This window comes from Callionymus lyra, chromosome 11 (genome assembly GCF_982586985.1).
Source record: "Callionymus lyra chromosome 11, fCalLyr1.hap1.1, whole genome shotgun sequence".
Lineage (NCBI taxonomy): Eukaryota > Metazoa > Chordata > Actinopteri > Syngnathiformes > Callionymidae > Callionymus > Callionymus lyra.
This window is the reverse complement of record NC_141828.1, coordinates 3,783,482-3,802,344: the sequence shown is the minus strand read 5'-3', so window position 1 is coordinate 3,802,344 and position 18,863 is coordinate 3,783,482. Positions and strand designations below refer to the sequence as shown.

At 44.8% G+C, this 18,863-nt stretch overlaps 2 protein-coding genes across 3 annotated transcripts in view; one reads left to right on the top strand and one right to left on the bottom strand.

Moving 5' to 3' along the window:
* The first annotated feature begins 8 nt into the window (after nt 1-8).
* Nucleotides 9-5,499, top strand: dync2li1 (dynein, cytoplasmic 2, light intermediate chain 1). 2 transcript variants are annotated; one of them, XM_087802546.1, is made up of 13 exons: nt 9-90; nt 174-297; nt 357-391; nt 461-530; nt 1,281-1,369; nt 1,431-1,590; nt 1,889-1,957; nt 2,935-3,012; nt 3,073-3,152; nt 3,217-3,287; nt 3,690-3,880; nt 4,975-5,059; nt 5,280-5,499. In XM_087802546.1, exons 1-12 carry the CDS (start codon nt 77-79, stop codon nt 5,035-5,037), a joined length of 1,044 nt encoding a protein of 347 aa, XP_087658672.1. In that variant the 5' UTR covers nt 9-76; the 3' UTR covers nt 5,038-5,059; nt 5,280-5,499. The 2 variants fall into 2 exon arrangements, with proteins under 2 accessions (XP_087658672.1, XP_087658671.1); XM_087802545.1 differs by having other exon boundaries at nt 4,975-5,078.
* Nucleotides 5,085-18,863, bottom strand: part of abcg5 (ATP binding cassette subfamily G member 5) — an 18,093-nt gene continuing 4,314 nt past the window's right edge. Inside the window, exons 5-15 of the mRNA XM_087802537.1 lie at nt 18,690-18,788; nt 18,316-18,448; nt 10,246-10,385; nt 9,080-9,209; nt 8,805-9,018; nt 8,544-8,749; nt 7,248-7,386; nt 6,907-6,980; nt 6,624-6,735; nt 5,526-5,638; nt 5,085-5,460 (exon numbers count right to left, since the gene is read on the bottom strand). Coding sequence (XP_087658663.1) covers nt 5,276-5,460; nt 5,526-5,638; nt 6,624-6,735; nt 6,907-6,980; nt 7,248-7,386; nt 8,544-8,749; nt 8,805-9,018; nt 9,080-9,209; nt 10,246-10,385; nt 18,316-18,448; nt 18,690-18,788 — 1,545 coding nt within the window. The 3' untranslated portion in view covers nt 5,085-5,275. The remainder of the gene's footprint in view (nt 5,461-5,525; nt 5,639-6,623; nt 6,736-6,906; nt 6,981-7,247; nt 7,387-8,543; nt 8,750-8,804; nt 9,019-9,079; nt 9,210-10,245; nt 10,386-18,315; nt 18,449-18,689; nt 18,789-18,863) is intronic.

The following is an 18,863-nucleotide window of genomic DNA, read 5'->3' as shown; positions in this document are numbered from 1 at the left end:
ACGCGTTACTTTGGCAACGCGTTTAGCAACATGCTAACAAGTTCTCCTCCAGAAAAGAAGCGAAATATATGAAGTTATGCCAAAAGTGGGGTAAGAGGACCTACCACGTGATCTTTAAGGAACGATAACGTGGAAATGTAACCTTTAGCCGCGAATATTCCCGCGTGTTTTAGCTCCGACAGGTTGTGGGATCTCGCCGCCGCGGAGCTGCTGGAAAGGGAGGCAGGACGCGGGCAGGACGACGGAGGACAGACGGTCACTGACAGAACTGTGTTCGTGATGGGAAGCAAGGCTGGGGTTCGTCCACAGGAAACACCTTCTGTTTGTTGTTTCCTTCATTCGTGCTCTGTTTCCAGGGCAAGAGCTCCATCGTCCTCAGGTGTTTGGACAGGTGAGGTGACGTCAGTCCCTCAGGTAGAGTCAGCGACTCATCGAGACCTAATGATTCCTCTCGTCCCAGAGATGAAGCCACGAGGCCGACGCTGGCCCTCGAGTACACGTTTGGACGAAGATCCCGAGGAACCAACACGGTATTTATTCAATAAACACAAGTTTGTTTTTATCAAGTTTCATCTGTTCATCTGTTCATGTCTTCATGTGTTCATGTGTTCATCTGTTCATGTCTTCATGTGTTCATGTGTTCATCTGTACATGTCTTCATGTGTTCATCTGTTCATGTGTTCATCTGTTCATGTGTTCATGTCTTCATGTGTTCATGTGTTCATGTGTTCATCTGTTCATGTCTTCATGTGTTCATGTGTTCATCTGTTCATGTCTTCATTTCTTCATGTGTTCATCTGTTCATGTGTTCATGTGTTCATCTGTTCATGTGTTCATGTCTTCATGTGTTCATGTGTTCATCTGTTCATGTGTTCATATGTTCATCTGTTCATCTGTTCATGTGTTCATCTGTTCATGTCTTCATGTGTTCATCTGTTCATGTGTTCATCTTTTCATGTGTTCATCTGTTCATGTGTTCATGTCTTCATGTCTTCATGTCTTCATGTGTTCATCTGTTCATGTGTTCATCTGTTCATGTCTTCATGTCTTCATGTGTTCATCTGTTCATCTGTTCATCTGTTCATGTGTTCATGTGTCCATGTGTTCATCTGTTCATGTCTTCATGTGTTCATCTGTTCATCTGTTCATGTCTTCATGTGTCCATGTGTTCATGTGTTCATGTGTTCATGTGTCCATGTGTTCATCTGTTCATGTGTTCATCTGTTCATGTCTTCATGTGTTCATGTGTTCATGTGTTCCTGCTTCCAATGGTGTCGCAGCCCAGAGACACCGTCCATGTGTGGGAGCTCGGAGGAGGGACGTCTCTGTGGGACCTGCTGAAGATCCCGGTCACTCGTCTCTGCTGGAGGTGAAGTTGTGTGCGACACGAGTGTGTGTTACCTTCACTGGTGTTGTGTTGTTGTGTGCAGGTCTCTCTCGGTCGTGCTGGTCCTGGACCTGTCAGAACCCCGGTCTCTGTGGGGAACCATGGAGACGCTGCTTCAGGCGACTCAAGCCCAGCTGGAAACGGTGTCTTCACAGGCTCGGTCCAGACCCCCCACAGGACGGGTTCTGCCCAAAGACCACCCTGTGAGTGAAGAGAGTTGAAGACGTCATGAGCGACACGTTCACAAACGACAAACTGCAGCGAGAGTCGTTTTCATTTTTGAGGAAAGTTGTGAACGAGAAGAAACTCTGAAGAAGACGTGAGGCTGGAGAAACTGTTCTGGAACATAATATAATATAGTTTGTTACGTTTCTTCCCATAAATCCTACACAAAATGTGAGATAGTTTGAAAAGATATACAATGTAAAGAAGACTTGAATAGTGTCTGTTGTGTCGATGAAAGTGTTTGTGTTTGTGTTTGTGTTTGTGTTTGTGTTCAAGGACAGAGAACTAATCTGCCCGTTTCCTGTGTCGCTGTTGATCATTGGAAGCAAATACGACTTGTTTCAGGTGAGAAACAAACTTGATCACATGTTCAACAACCCATCACATCTGTACACATCTGTACACATCTGTACACGTCTGTACACGTCTGTACACGTCTGTACACGTCTGTACACATCTGTACACGTCTGTACACGTCTGTACACATCTGTACACGTCTGTACACGTCTGTACACGTCTGTACACATCTGTACACGTCTGTACACGTCTGTACACGTCTGTACACGTCTGTACACGTCTGTACACGTCTGTACATGTCTGTACACATCTGTACACGTCTGTACACATCTGTACACGTCTGTACACGTCTGTACACGTCTGTACACGTCTGTACACGTCTGTACACATCTGTACTCATCTGTACACGTCTACACATCTGTACACATCTGTACACGTCTGTACATGTCTGTACACATCTGTACACGTCTGTACACGTCTACACATCTGTACACGTCTGTACACGTCTACACATCTGTACACATCTGTACACGTCTGTACACGTCTACACATCTGTACACATCTACACATCTGTACACATCTACACATCTGTACACATCTACACATCTGTACACATCTGTACATCTTTACACATCTACACATCTGTACACGTCTACACATCTGTACACATCTGTACACATCTACACATCTGTACACGTCTACACATCTGTACACATCTGTACACATCTACACATCTGTACACGTCTACACATCTGTACACATCTACACATCTGTACACGTCTACACATCTGTACACATCTGTACACATCTTTACACATCTACACATCTGTACACATCTACACATCTGTACACATCTGTACACATCTGTACACATCTGTACACATCTACACATCTGTACACATCTACACAAACTCTGTTGCTTGTATTCAATCAATACATTCAGGATCAAGAAAATCTTCTGTTCATTGAGATCTTCATGTTTTCTTCTCATGTCTTCATTGATTCGTTCTTTTACTTCGTTACAGGATTTAGAATCTGAGAAGAAAAAGCTGATCAGTAAATCTCTGCGTTTCGTGGCTCATTACTACGCAGCCTCCCTGATGGTAAGTTTTTATAAAACACTGTGTTTTTGTAAAACCTAGTTTCATTCAAAGCCTCATCAGTTCAGCAGCATGAAGACGGAGAGTCTCGTGTTGAAGACCAGGAGCTTCTTCTCACATCTGGCCTTCGGTGCAGAAAGAGGGTGAAAGAAGAAGAACTTCACCAGGAAACTGTCTTAAGTTTTCTTAACTCCTTCTTTCTCTTAGTAAAACAGTTTGTTGTGATTCCACGAAGCCGCTCATCATTCCTGCAGGAAGCGACTCCTTCGGACAGATTGGTGAGTAACAGCGCCACCACGTGGGCGAAGATGTAGTGCAGTCGCTACAATTGAACTAATAAAGCTATAAATGCTTCATTTACAGCCTTTGAATATCGTCCACATCATGTGTTTGTGTCACATTTTAATTTTCTCTTGTTGTTAAAGCCGTAATCGTGTTAAAAGTCTTAAAACTGTCAGGAGCCACTTTGTTTCTACTTCTATAGGGTTTAGTTTTTAAATAATAATTAATTAATAATAAATAATTCACTGAAAAAGCTCCATGTCTTTATTTTCAGGGACCACTAGATGGCGCTCTCTGCTTTATACATGTTTGTTCATGAAGATCTATTAACGCTGTGGAGATGTTTCTTTAGGATCTACAGAAAGATGCATTGATGCTGGTGTTCTTGTGACCTTCAGGGTCGCCTCCCTGCTCCGACCTCGACGCCACATCCCTGCTCGCCAAGACTCCATGGGATCTTTGGAAGAAGGTCTTTGAGCGAGTGTTTCCACCAGAGGTAGATGTTGAGCGCCAGCAGGTGAAGGATCCGGCCAGAGATCCTCAGTACAGTGAACCTCAGATCGATGCCATGAGGGCCCAGAAAGATCAGGTACTTTCCTCATCATTGAGTCAAATATGTTCAGTTGTTCCCATAAATCAACATTTATTCAACGTGGGTTTTATATTGAGTTGAAACATTGATTAGTATTTGTTAAACAAACCCTCGTCAAACTTCAATCCTCAGATGATCTGATCAAACAAGGAAACGAATGGATTAATATTTATATATATATATATATATATATTGATTTAATACGTCATCGTTGTCTGTCGTAAATCAAACCTGAATAACCTAAATATAGAAATGTTCTCGTGGAACCAGGTCAGTGTCCTGCAGTAACTTAAAGTCCTCAAGTTACCGTCACTGCTGTAAAGAAGATCGTTATCATCTCAAGATAAGACTTGAACTTGAGTCACCTCTGAGATCTTCTCTCGCTCCACCAACCAAAGGTTCAATCTTTGAACGTCACACACATATTGATGAGTCGCTTCTATTTAGAATAGATTTGTTCGCCACTAAATCCATTCTTCAACTTGTATTTCATTTCAAATCCCTCGGCCTTGATAATGTTTATGAAACTTATAGTTTTCATGTTTGTTTCTGTTGTTTTTGTGTTTTTCTCTTCAGGGTCATAAAGTGTGTTGTTTCAAACATTTCAGTTGAACAATAATAACGGTATTAGTTTAGTTTATAGATATCATATGGAGTTTATTCTATATACTCGTTCAGTAAACGCATTAAATACTTATTGATCCGTGTATTAAACACTTCTTGACTATTATAAAGTACTGACTCACACCTGGTTCATCATGACATGCAAAAGTAATTAAAGATTAACTTTTCTCGATTTACCAATAATTATATTTTAAGATTTTATTAATACTAATACTAGTATCAACAGAGTCCTAACCACTCAAAGTATTTGAACGGTAATTATAATACTTCTTTCTACTCTGTTAATAATCAGTAATTGAGGTTTATTTCAGCGTGAAATCCTTGATATCATGATATTAAGAGTAAAATATAGAGTTAGTACTTCATGATAGTTAACACATACAAGTATGTTATTATTGTAACATGTTAACAGTCACTCTTTCTTATACTGAGACATAATGTTGTTTAAATGTGTTTATTTCCTGCAGGAGTTGGAGCAGTACAAGAAGAACGTAAACAAGTCCTGGAAAGAACTGAACCTGGACAACTAAGAAAGAATGTGTCTGGTTCTGTGTCAGTATTATGAGCTACAGTTGAGTCTTTACCAACATTTGTCGTCTTTAATCCTGTTCCTTCAAGAGCTTCAGTTTGTTACACCTGTAAAAACACCTGTTGTCGCTGCTGACAGACCAACATTTTCAGAAAACACAAAATCAAACACAAAGTTCAATTGTTCTTAACTGTGAAGGTTTATGTATTTTTAAGTGATGAAGTTATTATTGTGTACTTTCAGTGACGCACAAGCCAGTCTCTGATCTTGTAGCTGATGATGCCGAGCAGCAGCAGCGCCGGCAGGAAGGAGTAGAGCAGCAGGAAGTCTTGAGTGTAGCGGGACAGAGCTCCAGGATAGCCTTCGTCGATGACCTGGTCACCGCTGGTGATCAAGCAAGCTCCCGGGAGAAGAGTGAAGTTTTCTGCAACAATAAAGGTTGGACACTTGTCTCTGAAACAGAGTCGGTTCTGAGGTGAATCCACTCACTGCAGGTGAATTCAAGTTGGTGGAATTCAGTGACGATGAGCAGCTCGCAGCTGTACTTCTGAAAGGTCAGGTAGCTCAACCACTGGAACACCTTTGGCATCTGCTGGGTGCTTCTGTGGACCAACAAGAGTGCAGAGTGATGTAACACGTTAGATTATTATTATTGTTTTCATTAGTTATTATTGTTATTATTATTATTATTTTATTATTGTTTTTATTATTGTTATTATTATTTTATTATTATTGTTTTTATTATTGTTATTATTATTTTATTATTATTGTTTTTTATTATTATTGTTTTTATTATTTATTATTGTTATTATTAGTATTATTTTATTATTATTGTTTTTATTATTGTTATTATTATTATTATTTTATTATTATTGTTTTTATTATTATTATTATTATTATTTTATTATTGTTTTTATTATTGTTATTATTATTTTATTATTATTGTTATTATTGTTTTTATTATTATTATTGTTATTATTATTGTTTTTATTATTATTATTGTTTTTATTATTGTTATTATTATTATTATTGTTATTATTATTTTATTATTATTGTTTTTATTATTTATTATTGTTATTATTAGTATTATTTTATTATTATTGTTTTTATTATTGTTATTATTATTTTATTATTATTGTTTTTATTATTGTTATTATTATTATTATTGTTATTATTATTATTATTTTATTATTGTTTTTATTATTGTTATTATTATTTTATTATTATTGTTTTTTATTATTATTGTTTTTATTATTTATTATTGTTATTATTAGTATTATTTTATTATTATTGTTGTTATTATTAGTATTATTCTTGTTTTTATTATTTATTATTGTTATTATTATTATTATTGTTTTTATTGTTATTATTATTATTATTGTTGTTATTATTAGTATTATTATTGATTTTATTATTATTGTTTTTATTGTTATTATTGTTGTTATTATTAGTATTATTGTTATTATTATTGTAATTATTATTATGAAATGTAAGATGTTTGATTCGATGATGGAAGTTATTTCATCTAATTTAGCTGCAGACTCTGACTCTGTTCCCTCATCCTGTTGAAAATAAGTAGAAGCTCACCTCAAGAAGCCAGAACCCACCAGGACCCCAGCGATGTTCAGCAAAGCCACCCCAGTGTTGACCATGTTGGGGTCCTGGAACACGCCGAGCAGCACCACCGTCAGCAGCTCCCCTGAAACGACAGCCCAGGGTCGACTTCTTCACTAGCTTGTCACACAAGCAGCGGTCAGAAGTGGTTCATCCTTCAAAAGATGTGTGGATCCAGATGGTATCCAGAACAGCCATATACAACTTGTCATGACGTCCAAGCCTCGAGAACATGTTTTAGAACCAACTGTCGTACCAACGATGTGAGGAACGAGCACCACGGCGGAGAAACACAGGAAGCGAGTGCTGTCAGGATACATGCCCACCGTCCTGCAGGGACACACGGGTCAGAACCTTCTGTCTGGACGGGTCCTGACTAAACTAAACTAGTACAAGAAAGGGTTTTGCTCGGTAAGAATTTTGTTTACATTTGGATAAAAGATGATTTTCATCGAAACACACGTGTATTGAAGAGTTTCTGTCAAATCTCTCATGTGATTAGTTTGTTATGGTTACGACTGTTGATGGTGATCTTCGTCAAGGTCAAGGTCAAGGTCATCAAGGGGTAATAAGCCACACTTTGAACTGATGACTCACCAGTAAAGGAAGGAGGAGAAGATGAAGACGCTCAGGACACTGAAGGGCAGGATGTGAGCCACGTACCCCAGAAACATCTGCCATTTACTGTAGAGACCGTCTTGACTCTCCTGGTCCCCGATGGCCCTCAGGGCTGGAACTGTGACCATGAAGGTTGAAAGATTATTATTATGGTTTGGATTGTGTTTATCTGGAGGCTTCAAGGCCAGCATCTGACGCATCCATGTGGAGCTGATATCGATCCAATGTCTCACAGATACGTCTGCAGCACAGACGTTATCAGCGTCGCACTATCTTTACTGTGGTGATCAGATGCACTCCACGCTGATAAGGATGGAGACGTGAAACCTTCTGAGCTTCTCTCGACATGAACAGATCTGATGGATTCAGATGCTCTTATGATTCCACATCTACACCAGCACTGATGTCATCCTGATGACAAACACGATGAGCCTGAAGAGCCATGACTTCAGCTGTAGTCTCACTCCTGACCTCCAGGACGTCATGAAGACCAGTCGAGGTCTGGAGACACGAGAAGGTTTGGTAACAAAATGAAACGAAACATAGAAATCGAATCTCTGCCATGAATGTCCAGGATGTCGATCATTTTACGCTAATAAAACAATTGTCATTTCTCTCCGAGAGAACAAACATCAACTGTCCCAGCCACTCGGGGTGAGAGGCCGGGGACACCGTGGACAGGAGGCCAGTCTGTCTCAGGACACACACACACTCATACGTGTGGGAGGAAACCGGAGTAAACCCACGCAACAAAAAGAAGAAACTAAGGAAAGGTCAGAGGTCGACTCCCTCCAGACCTGGAAGTGAACCTTCAACCTTCTTATTCTCTGTGTTTCACGTCAAACACGATGAAAACTAAACACAACTTTTACCATTTTAGCTCCAAACATCCAGCGTGTCGTGGTTCACCGTCTGTTTATCAATATATTATCTTTTTATCTCTTCAACACAACCTTCTCGTTTCTGCACCAACTTCACTTATGGTGCCAACAAAACACTGGACTCCCATGATGCCTTTCTCACTCTGATCCAGTGAGTGACGCCTGATTGGTCGATACAGTGCCGTATTTAAGCAAAGCATGATGGGAGCTGTTCATGTCGGCGAGATGTTGTTGGCGACGCCTCCTGAGTTCGTTCAGAGAAATGTTGTTTAAACTAAAGCGTCACAACTTTATTTTCAGAACGTGACCCTGAAGAACCAGAGGGAGCCCAGGAGCAGGTCCAGGAGGCCTCTGGTCTAAGATCTCAGGGTCTGTGGTTCTGCTCGGGACTCACAGAGGGCGACGGCGTTCAGCATCCCGGTGTAGGGCGAGGCTCCGATGCACTGGTAGATGATGCCGATGCGGTCCTGGATGGCACCTTTGCTGACGTCGCTGTCCAGGTTCATGACGAAGAAGGCCACGAACAGGCCGTAGATCAGGTTCTGGGACAGACGCATCAGGACCCCCATCCGGTCTCTGGAGAGGTTGCGAGCCGTACGCCTGCCACACAGAGCTGGTCAGTGGAACAGATGAACGTCACGAGGTCTCGTCACACCTGATCAGAACCTCCAGCTTGGCGGCTCCACTGGGAGACTCCCTGCTCTTGAAGGGGATGCCGGGCTTGTCCACGCGTCTCAGGCTCTGCTGCGTCTGCTCCAGCATGTCCTGGTAGATGCCGGAGCCGCGGTAGGACGAGGTGATGGCGTGCATGCGGCTGAAGGTCGACGCCTCCCTCTCGCTGCTGCGAGTGTCCACGGACGTGAAGTCCACTGCGACGGAGACAGAAGCCGTGTTCATGGAGTCCAGCATCAGGTGCCGCTCTGAAGGTACCGTAGATGTCGAAGGGGTTGCAGTAGTCCGGACACTGGTATCCACAGCTGCTGAAGAAGTCCACCATCTCCTCTGGCTGCCCACAGAACACCAGCTCGCCTCGACTCATGATGGCGATCCTGCTGAAGATCTGGACACAGAGAAGAACCTGAAGATCCAAGATCTTCTCAACCTCAGGACGGTTTTTGAATCATTGGATTTAGAAATGTTCCGTGAGGCCCAGAGAGACCCACAGAACCACAGAACCACAGAACCACAGACCCACAGAACCACAGACCCACAGAACCACGGACCCACGGACCCACGGAACCACGGAACCACGGACCCACGGAACCACGGAACCACGGACCCACGGAACCACGGACCCACGGACCCACGGACCCACGGAACCACGGACCCACGGACCCACGGACCCACGGACCCACGGAACCACGGAACCACGGAACCACGGAACCACGGACCCACGGACCCACGGACCCACAGACCCACAGACCCACAGAACCACAGACCCACAGAACCACAGACCCACAGAACCACAGAACCACAGACCCACAGAACCACAGAACCACAGACCCACAGAACCACAGACCCACAGAACCATAGACCCACAGACCCACAGACCCACAGAACCACAGACCCACAGAACCACAGACCCACAGACCCACAGACCCACAGACCCACAGAACCACAGACCCACAGACCCACAGAACCACAGACCCACAGAACCACAGACCCACAGAACCACAGAACCACAGACCCACAGACCCACAGAACCACAGAACCACAGACCCACAGACCCACAGAACCACAGACCCACAGACCCACAGACCCACAGACCCACAGAACCACAGACCCACAGACCCACAGACCCACAGAACCACAGACCCACAGAACCACAGACCCACAGACCCACAGAACCACAGACCCACAGACCCACAGAACCACAGACCCACAGACCCACAGACCCACAGAACCACAGACCCACAGACCCACAGACCCACAGACCCACAGAACCACAGAACCACAGACCCACAGACCCACAGACCCACAGAACCACAGAACCACAGACCCACAGACCCACAGAGCAGATGAACGAACAGATCTATCAATGGATGAAGTAGAAATGAGTGAAAAACATGAAGGTTCTTCAAGCGTCTCCTCGTTACCCTGAACAGCTCCGAGCGCGGCTGGTGGATGGTCACGATCACGATGCGGTTCCTCTGGGCCAGCTGGGCCAGCAGCACCACGATCTGATTGGCTGTCATGCTGTCCAGGCCGGTGGTGGGCTCGTCCAATAGGATCACCTCTGTGGACCAAACACTGGAGGTCAAGCAGGTCAGTGAAAGTTTCTTCTAAATAGGTTGATGACTTATTGTCACCGGAGTGAACTTGTTTCAAGTTAATTAGTGTAATTAGAGCAAAGATGGTTCTTTGAATGATGACAGCAGCGTGAAATTAACATCAACGCTCGAGATTAATTCATTTCCTGCTTCATTGAAGATGCACTGAAGAGAAACTCATTACTGTGTGTGTGTGTGTGTGTGTGTGTGTGTGTCTGTGTGTGTGTGTGTGTGTGTGTGTGTTTAAGTGTGAGTGTGTGTGTGTGTGAGAGAGGGTGTGTGTGTGTGAGTTTGCGTGTGAGTGTGTGTGTGTGTGAGAGAGGGTGTGTGTGTGAGAGTTTGTGTGTGTGTGTGTGTGAGTGTGTGTGTGTGTGTGAGTTTGCGTGTGAGTGTGTGTGTGTGTGTGAGAGAGAGTGAGTGTGTGAGTGAGTGTGTTTAAGTTGGTGTGTGTGAGAGTGTGTGTGTGTGTGTGTGTGAGTGTGTGAGTTTGCGTGTGAGAGAGTGTGTGTGTGTGAGTGAGTGTGTTTAAGTGTGTGTGGGTGAGTTTGCGTGTGAGTTTGTGTGTGTGTGTGTGTGTGTGAGTGTGTGTGTGTGTGTGTGTGTGTGTGAGTGAGTGTGTTTAAGTGTGTGTGTGTGAGTTTGCGTGTGAGTTTGTGGGTGTGTGTGTGTGTGTGTGTGTGTGTGTGAGTGAGTGTGTTTAAGTGTGTGAGTGTGAGTTTGCGTGTGTGTGTGTGTGTGTGTTTGTGTGTGTGTGTGTGAGTGAGTGTGTTTAAGTGTGTGAGTGTGTGTGTGTGTGTGTGTGTGTGTGAGTTTGCGTGTGAGTTTGTGGGTCTGTGTGTGTGTTTGTGTGTGTGTGTGTGAGTGAGTGTGTTTAAGTGTGTGAGTGTGTGTGTGTGTGTGTGTGTGAGTTTGCGTGTGAGTTTGTGGGTGTGTGTGTGTGTTTGTGTGTGTGTGTGTGTGAGTGAGTGTGTTTAAGTGTGTGAGTGTGTGTGTGTGTGTGTGTGTGTGAGAGAGTGTGTGTGTGAGTGAGTGTGTTTAAGTGTGTGAGTGTGAATTTGCGTGTGAGTGTGTGTGAGTGAGTGTGTGTGTGTGTGTGAGTTTGTGGGTGTGTGTGTGTGTGTGTGTGTGTGTGTGTGTGTGTGTGTGTGTGTGTGTGTGTTTAAGTGTGCGAGTGTGAGTTTCCGTGTGAGTGTGTGAGAGTGTGTGTGTGTGTGAGTGTGTGAGAGTGTGTGTGTGTGAGTGTGTGAGTGTGTGTGAGAGTGTGTGTGAGTGTGTGAGTGTGTGAGAGAGTGTGTGTGTGAGTGTGTGAGAGAGAGTTTGCGTGTGAGTGTGTGTGAGTGTGTGAGAGAGTGTGTGAGAGAGTGAGTGTGTGAGAGAGAGTGTGTGTGAGTGTCTCCTCCTCCCTGGAGGTGTGTGGACCGTGATAAAGTTGTGTGTGTGGTGTGTTGATGTGTGTGTCACAGGTGGATCCTCTTATTACCAGTGTGTCCTGATAAGTGTGTTTTTCATTAGTTCTCTTCTTGTCTCTTCGTTTCTTCTTCTAATTCATTGTTGGATCCACTGAGGACTTCAACTCTCCAGGGACTCGTGCTTCTGAGTTCATGTGACCAAAGTCTTTCTACATATTGTTGTTCGATTGGCAGCTAAAGTTGTTTATTTTAATTCTAGTTTGAAACGTTTATTCTGCCAAGATTGAGGAGCGACACTTGCAGTGGTCAGTGGTCGAACCAACTCTAAATAATAATATCATAAATGATAATACTTGGTATTGTTGAGTTAGAGATGTTATATATTGAATAAAACAACTGATCTGATGTGGTGTCATCAGTAGATGTGGTGTCATCAGTAGATGTGGTGTCATCAGTAGATGTGGTGTCATCAGTAGATGTGGTGTCATCAGTAGATGTGGTGTCATCATTAGATGTGGTGTCATCAGTAGATGTGGTGTCAGCAGTAGATGTGGTGTCAGCAGTAGATGTGGTGTCATCAGTAGATGTGGTGTCAGCAGTAGATGTGGTGTCATCAGTAGATGTGGTGTCAGCAGTAGATGTGGTGTCATCAGTAGATGTGGTGTCAGCAGTAGATGTGGTGTCATCAGTAGATGTGGTGTCATCAGTAGATGTGGTGTCATCATTAGATGTGGTGTCATCAGTAGATGTGGTGTCAGCAGTAGATGTGGTGTCAGCAGTAGATGTGGTGTCATCAGTAGATGTGGTATCATCAGTAGATGTGGTGTCATCAGTAGATGTGGTGTCAGCAGTAGGATGTGGTGTCAGCAGTAGATGTGGTGTCAGCAGTAGGATGTGGTGTCAGCAGTAGATGTGGTGTCAGCAGTAGATGTGGTGTCATCAGTAGATGTGGTGTCATCAGTAGATGTGGTGTCATCAGTAGATGTGGTGTCAGCAGTAGATGTGGTGTCAGCAGTAGATGTGGTGTCATCAGTAGATGTGGTGTCATCAGTAGATGTGGTGTCATCAGTAGATGTGGTGTCAGCAGTAGATGTGGTGTCAGCAGTAGATGTGGTGTCATCAGTAGATGTGGTGTCATCAGTAGATGTGGTGTCAGCAGTAGATGTGGTGTCATCAGTAGATGTGGTGTCATCAGTAGATGTGGTGTCATCAGTAGATGTGGTGTCAGCAGTAGATGTGGTGTCAGCAGTAGATGTGGTGTCATCAGTAGATGTGGTGTCAGCAGTAGATGTGGTGTCATCAGTAGATGTGGTGTCATCAGTAGATGTGGTGTCATCAGTAGATGTGGTGTCATCAGTAGATGTGGTGTCATCAGTAGATGTGGTGTCAGCAGTAGATGTGGTGTCATCAGTAGATGTGGTGTCATCAGTAGATGTGGTGTCATCAGTAGATGTGGTGTCATCAGTAGATGTGGTGTCATCAGTAGATGTGGTGTCATCAGTAGATGTGGTGTCAGCAGTAGGATGTGGTGTCAGCAGTAGGATGTGGTGTCAGCAGTAGGATGTGGTGTCAGCAGTAGATGTGGTGTCAGCAGTAGGATGTGGTGTCAGCAGTAGGATGTGGTGTCAGCAGTAGATGTGGTGTCAGCAGTAGATGTGGTGTCATCAGTAGATGTGGTGTCAGCAGTAGGATGTGGTGTCATCAGTAGATGTGGTGTCAGCAGTAGATGTGGTGTCAGCAGTAGATGTGGTGTCATCAGTAGATGTGGTGTCAGCAGTAGATGTGGTGTCAGCAGTAGGATGTGGTGTCAGCAGTAGATGTGGTGTCAGCAGTAGGATGTGGTGTCAGCAGTAGATGTGGTGTCAGCAGTAGATGTGGTGTCAGCAGTAGATGTGGTGTCATCAGTAGATGTGGTGTCAGCAGTAGATGTGGTGTCAGCAGTAGATGTGGTGTCAGCAGTAGATGTGGTGTCATCAGTAGATGTGGTGTCATCAGTAGATGTGGTGTCAGCAGTAGATGTGGTGTCAGCAGTAGGATGTGGTGTCAGCAGTAGATGTGGTGTCAGCAGTAGATGTGGTGTCAGCAGTAGATGTGGTGTCATCAGTAGATGTGGTGTCAGCAGTAGATGTGGTGTCATCAGTAGATGTGGTGTCATCAGTAGATGTGGTGTCATCAGTAGATGTGGTGTCAGCAGTAGATGTGGTGTCATCAGTAGATGTGGTGTCAGCAGTAGATGTGGTGTCATCAGTAGATGTGGTGTCAGCAGTAGATGTGGTGTCATCAGTAGATGTGGTGTCAGCAGTAGATGTGGTGTCATCAGTAGATGTGGTGTCATCAGTAGATGTGGTGTCATCAGTAGATGTGGTGTCATCAGTAGATGTGGTGTCATCAGTAGATGTGGTGTCAGCAGTAGATGTGGTGTCATCAGTAGATGTGGTGTCAGCAGTAGATGTGGTGTCAGCAGTAGATGTGGTGTCAGCAGTAGATGTGGTGTCAGCAGTAGATGTGGTGTCAGCAGTAGATGTGGTGTCAGCAGTAGATGTGGTGTCAGCAGTAGATGTGGTGTCAGCAGTAGATGTGGTGTCATCAGTAGATGTGGTGTCATCAGTAGATGTGGTGTCATCAGTAGATGTGGTGTCAGCAGTAGATGTGGTGTCATCAGTAGATGTGGTGTCAGCAGTAGATGTGGTGTCATCAGTAGATGTGGTGTCAGCAGTAGATGTGGTGTCATCAGTAGATGTGGTGTCAGCAGTAGATGTGGTGTCATCAGTAGATGTGGTGTCATCAGTAGATGTGGTGTCAGCAGTAGGATGTGGTGTCAGCAGTAGATGTGGTGTCAGCAGTAGATGTGGTGTCAGCAGTAGATGTGGTGTCATCAGTAGATGTGGTGTCAGCAGTAGATGTGGTGTCATCAGTAGATGTGGTGTCAGCAGTAGGATGTGGTGTCAGCAGTAGATGTGGTGTCAGCAGTAGGATGTGGTGTCAGCAGTAGATGTGGTGTCAGCAGTGGATTTGGTGTCAGCAGTAGGATGTGGTGTCAGCAGTAGATGTGGTGTCAGCAGTAGATGTGGTGTCAGCAGTAGATGTGGTGTCATCAGTAGATGTGGTGTCAGCAGTAGATGTGGTGTCAGCAGTAGGATGTGGTGTCAGCAGTAGATGTGGTGTCAGCAGTAGGATGTGGTGTCAGCAGTAGGATGTGGTGTCAGCAGTAGATGTGGTGTCAGCAGTAGGATGTGGTGTCAGCAGTAGGATGTGGTGTCAGCAGTAGATGTGGTGTCAGCAGTAGATGTGGTGTCATCAGTAGATGTGGTGTCAGCAGTAGGATGTGGTGTCATCAGTAGATGTGGTGTCAGCAGTAGATGTGGTGTCAGCAGTAGATGTGGTGTCATCAGTAGATGTGGTGTCAGCAGTAGATGTGGTGTCAGCAGTAGGATGTGGTGTCAGCAGTAGATGTGGTGTCAGCAGTAGGATGTGGTGTCAGCAGTAGATGTGGTGTCAGCAGTAGATGTGGTGTCAGCAGTAGATGTGGTGTCATCAGTAGATGTGGTGTCAGCAGTAGATGTGGTGTCAGCAGTAGATGTGGTGTCAGCAGTAGATGTGGTGTCATCAGTAGATGTGGTGTCATCAGTAGATGTGGTGTCAGCAGTAGATGTGGTGTCATCAGTAGATGTGGTGTCATCAGTAGATGTGGTGTCATCAGTAGATGTGGTGTCAGCAGTAGATGTGGTGTCATCAGTAGATGTGGTGTCAGCAGTAGATGTGGTGTCATCAGTAGATGTGGTGTCAGCAGTAGATGTGGTGTCAGCAGTAGATGTGGTGTCATCAGTAGATGTGGTGTCATCAGTAGATGTGGTGTCATCAGTAGATGTGGTGTCAGCAGTAGGATGTGGTGTCAGCAGTAGATGTGGTGTCAGCAGTAGATGTGGTGTCAGCAGTAGATGTGGTGTCAGCAGTAGATGTGGTGTCATCAGTAGATGTGGTGTCAGCAGTAGATGTGGTGTCAGCAGTAGATGTGGTGTCATCAGTAGATGTGGTGTCATCAGTAGATGTGGTGTCATCAGTAGATGTGGTGTCAGCAGTAGGATGTGGTGTCAGCAGTAGATGTGGTGTCAGCAGTAGATGTGGTGTCAGCAGTAGATGTGGTGTCAGCAGTAGATGTGGTGTCAGCAGTAGATGTGGTGTCATCAGTAGATGTGGTGTCAGCAGTAGATGTGGTGTCATCAGTAGGATGTGGTGTCAGCAGTAGGATGTGGTGTCATCAGTAGATGTGGTGTCAGCAGTAGATGTGGTGTCAGCAGTAGATGTGGTGTCAGCAGTAGATGTGGTGTCAGCAGTAGATGTGGTGTCAGCAGTAGATGTGGTGTCAGCAGTAGATGTGGTGTCAGCAGTAGATGTGGTGTCAGCAGTAGATGTGGTGTCATCAGTAGATGTGGTGTCATCAGTAGATGTGGTGTCATCAGTAGATGTGGTGTCAGCAGTAGATGTGGTGTCATCAGTAGATGTGGTGTCATCAGTAGATGTGGTGTCATCAGTAGATGTGGTGTCATCAGTAGATGTGGTGTCAGCAGTAGATGTGGTGTCATCAGTAGATGTGGTGTCAGCAGTAGATGTGGTGTCAGCAGTAGATGTGGTGTCATCAGTAGATGTGGTGTCAGCAGTAGATGTGGTGTCAGCAGTAGATGTGGTGTCAGCAGTAGATGTGGTGTCAGCAGTAGATGTGGTGTCATCAGTAGATGTGGTGTCATCAGTAGATGTGGTGTCATCAGTAGATGTGGTGTCATCAGTAGATGTGGTGTCAGCAGTAGATGTGGTGTCATCAGTAGATGTGGTGTCAGCAGTAGATGTGGTGTCATCAGTAGATGTGGTGTCAGCAGTAGATGTGGTGTCATCAGTAGATGTGGTGTCATCAGTAGATGTGGTGTCAGCAATAGATGTGGTGTCAGCAGTAGATGTGGTGTCAGCAGTAGATGTGGTGTCATCAGTAGATGTGGTGTCATCAGTAGATGTGGTGTCATCAGTAGATGTGGTGTCAGCAGTAGGATGTGGTGTCAGCAGTAGATGTGGTGTCAGCAGTAGATGTGGTGTCATCAGTAGATGTGGTGTCATCAGTAGATGTGGTGTCAGCAGTAGATGTGGTGTCATCAGTAGATGTGGTGTCAGCAGTAGATGTGGTGTCAGCAGTAGATGTGGTGTCAGCAGTAGGATGTGGTGTCAGCAGTAGATGTGGTGTCATCAGTAGATGTGGTGTCATCAGTAGATGTGGTGTCAGCAGTAGATGTGGTGTCATCAGTAGATGTGGTGTCATCAGTAGATGTGGTGTCAGCAGTAGATGTGGTGTCATCAGTAGATGTGGTGTCAGCAGTAGATGTGGTGTCATCAGTAGATGTGGTGTCAGCAGTAGATGTGGTGTCATCAGTAGATGTGGTGTCATCAGTAGATGTGGTGTCAGCAGTAGATGTGGTGTCAGCAGTAGATGTGGTGTCAGCAGTAGATGTGGTGTCATCAGTAGATGTGGTGTCATCAGTAGATGTGGTGTCATCAGTAGATGTGGTGTCAGCAGTAGGATGTGGTGTCAGCAGTAGATGTGGTGTCAGCAGTAGATGTGGTGTCATCAGTAGATGTGGTGTCATCAGTAGATGTGGTGTCAGCAGTAGATGTGGTGTCATCAGTAGATGTGGTGTCAGCAGTAGATGTGGTGTCAGCAGTAGATGTGGTGTCAGCAGTAGGATGTGGTGTCAGCAGTAGATGTGGTGTCATCAGTAGATGTGGTGTCAGCAGTAGATGTGGTGTCAGCAGTAGATGTGGTGTCATCAGTAGATGTGGTGTCATCAGTAGATGTGGTGTCAGCAGTAGATGTGGTGTCATCAGTAGATGTGGTGTCAGCAGTAGGATGTGGTGTCAGCAGTAGATGTGGTGTCAGCAGTAGGATGTGGTGTCAGCAGTAGATGTGGTGTCAGCAGTAGATGTGGTGTCATCAGTAGATGTGGTGTCAGCAGTAGATGTGGTGTCATCAGTAGATGTGGTGTCAGCAGTAGATGTGGTGTCATCAGTAGATGTGGTGTCATCAGTAGATGTGGTGTCATCAGTAGATGTGGTGTCAGCAGTAGATGTGGTGTCAGCAGTAGATGTGGTGTCATCAGTAGATGTGGTGTCAGCAGTAGGATGTGGTGTCAGCAGTAGATGTGGTGTCAGCAGTAGATGTGGTGTCAGCAGTAGGATGTGGTGTCAGCAATAGATGTGGTGTCAGCAGTAGATGTGGTGTCAGCAGTAGATGTGGTGTCATCAGTAGATGTGGTGTCAGCAGTAGATGTGGTGTCAGCAGTAGATGTGGTGTCAGCAGTAGATGTGGTGTCAGCAGTAGATGTGGTGTCAGCAGTAGGATGTGGTGTCAGCAGTAGGATGTGGTGTCAGCAGTAGGATGTGGTGTCAGCAGTAGGATGTGGTGTCAGCAGTAGGATGTGGTGTCAGCAGTAGGATCACGACTCACTGGGGTCCTGGAGGAGTTGGCTGGCGATGGAAACTCTCCTTCTTTCACCGCCAGAGATCCCAGGAAAAACTCTTCCTCCGATCACACTGTGGGACACGTGTGTGAGGCTCAACTCAGCCATCACTGCTGACACCTGCACAGGTGATATTTCCTTCATTACAAATGTATCTTTCCTTGTTAATGATGATGAGTTATTGATATTTTCACATTTTCTCCTTTATTTGCACAAACAAGTTCATCGCGAGTCAATGATGCAGAACCTGTGACTGGTCAAGTTAACCCGACATGTTTCTCCCCAATAATCACATCTTCTCTACAACAACACTCAGGGTTTGTTTCTGTTCCTGTGCGTCACATATGAAGAGTTGACTGACTTTTTTCTTGATGGCGTCAGACGAGTGTTTCCTCAGAGCCAGCTGAGCCGTGTACGTCAGAGTCTCCTCCACGGTCAGGTAGCTCAGCAGGTTATCGCTCTGCGGGTCAGAAAAACAACATGTGTAATGATGGACCAAGGTTTGTTCAAATGTTACTTTGTTTTGTTTAGAATA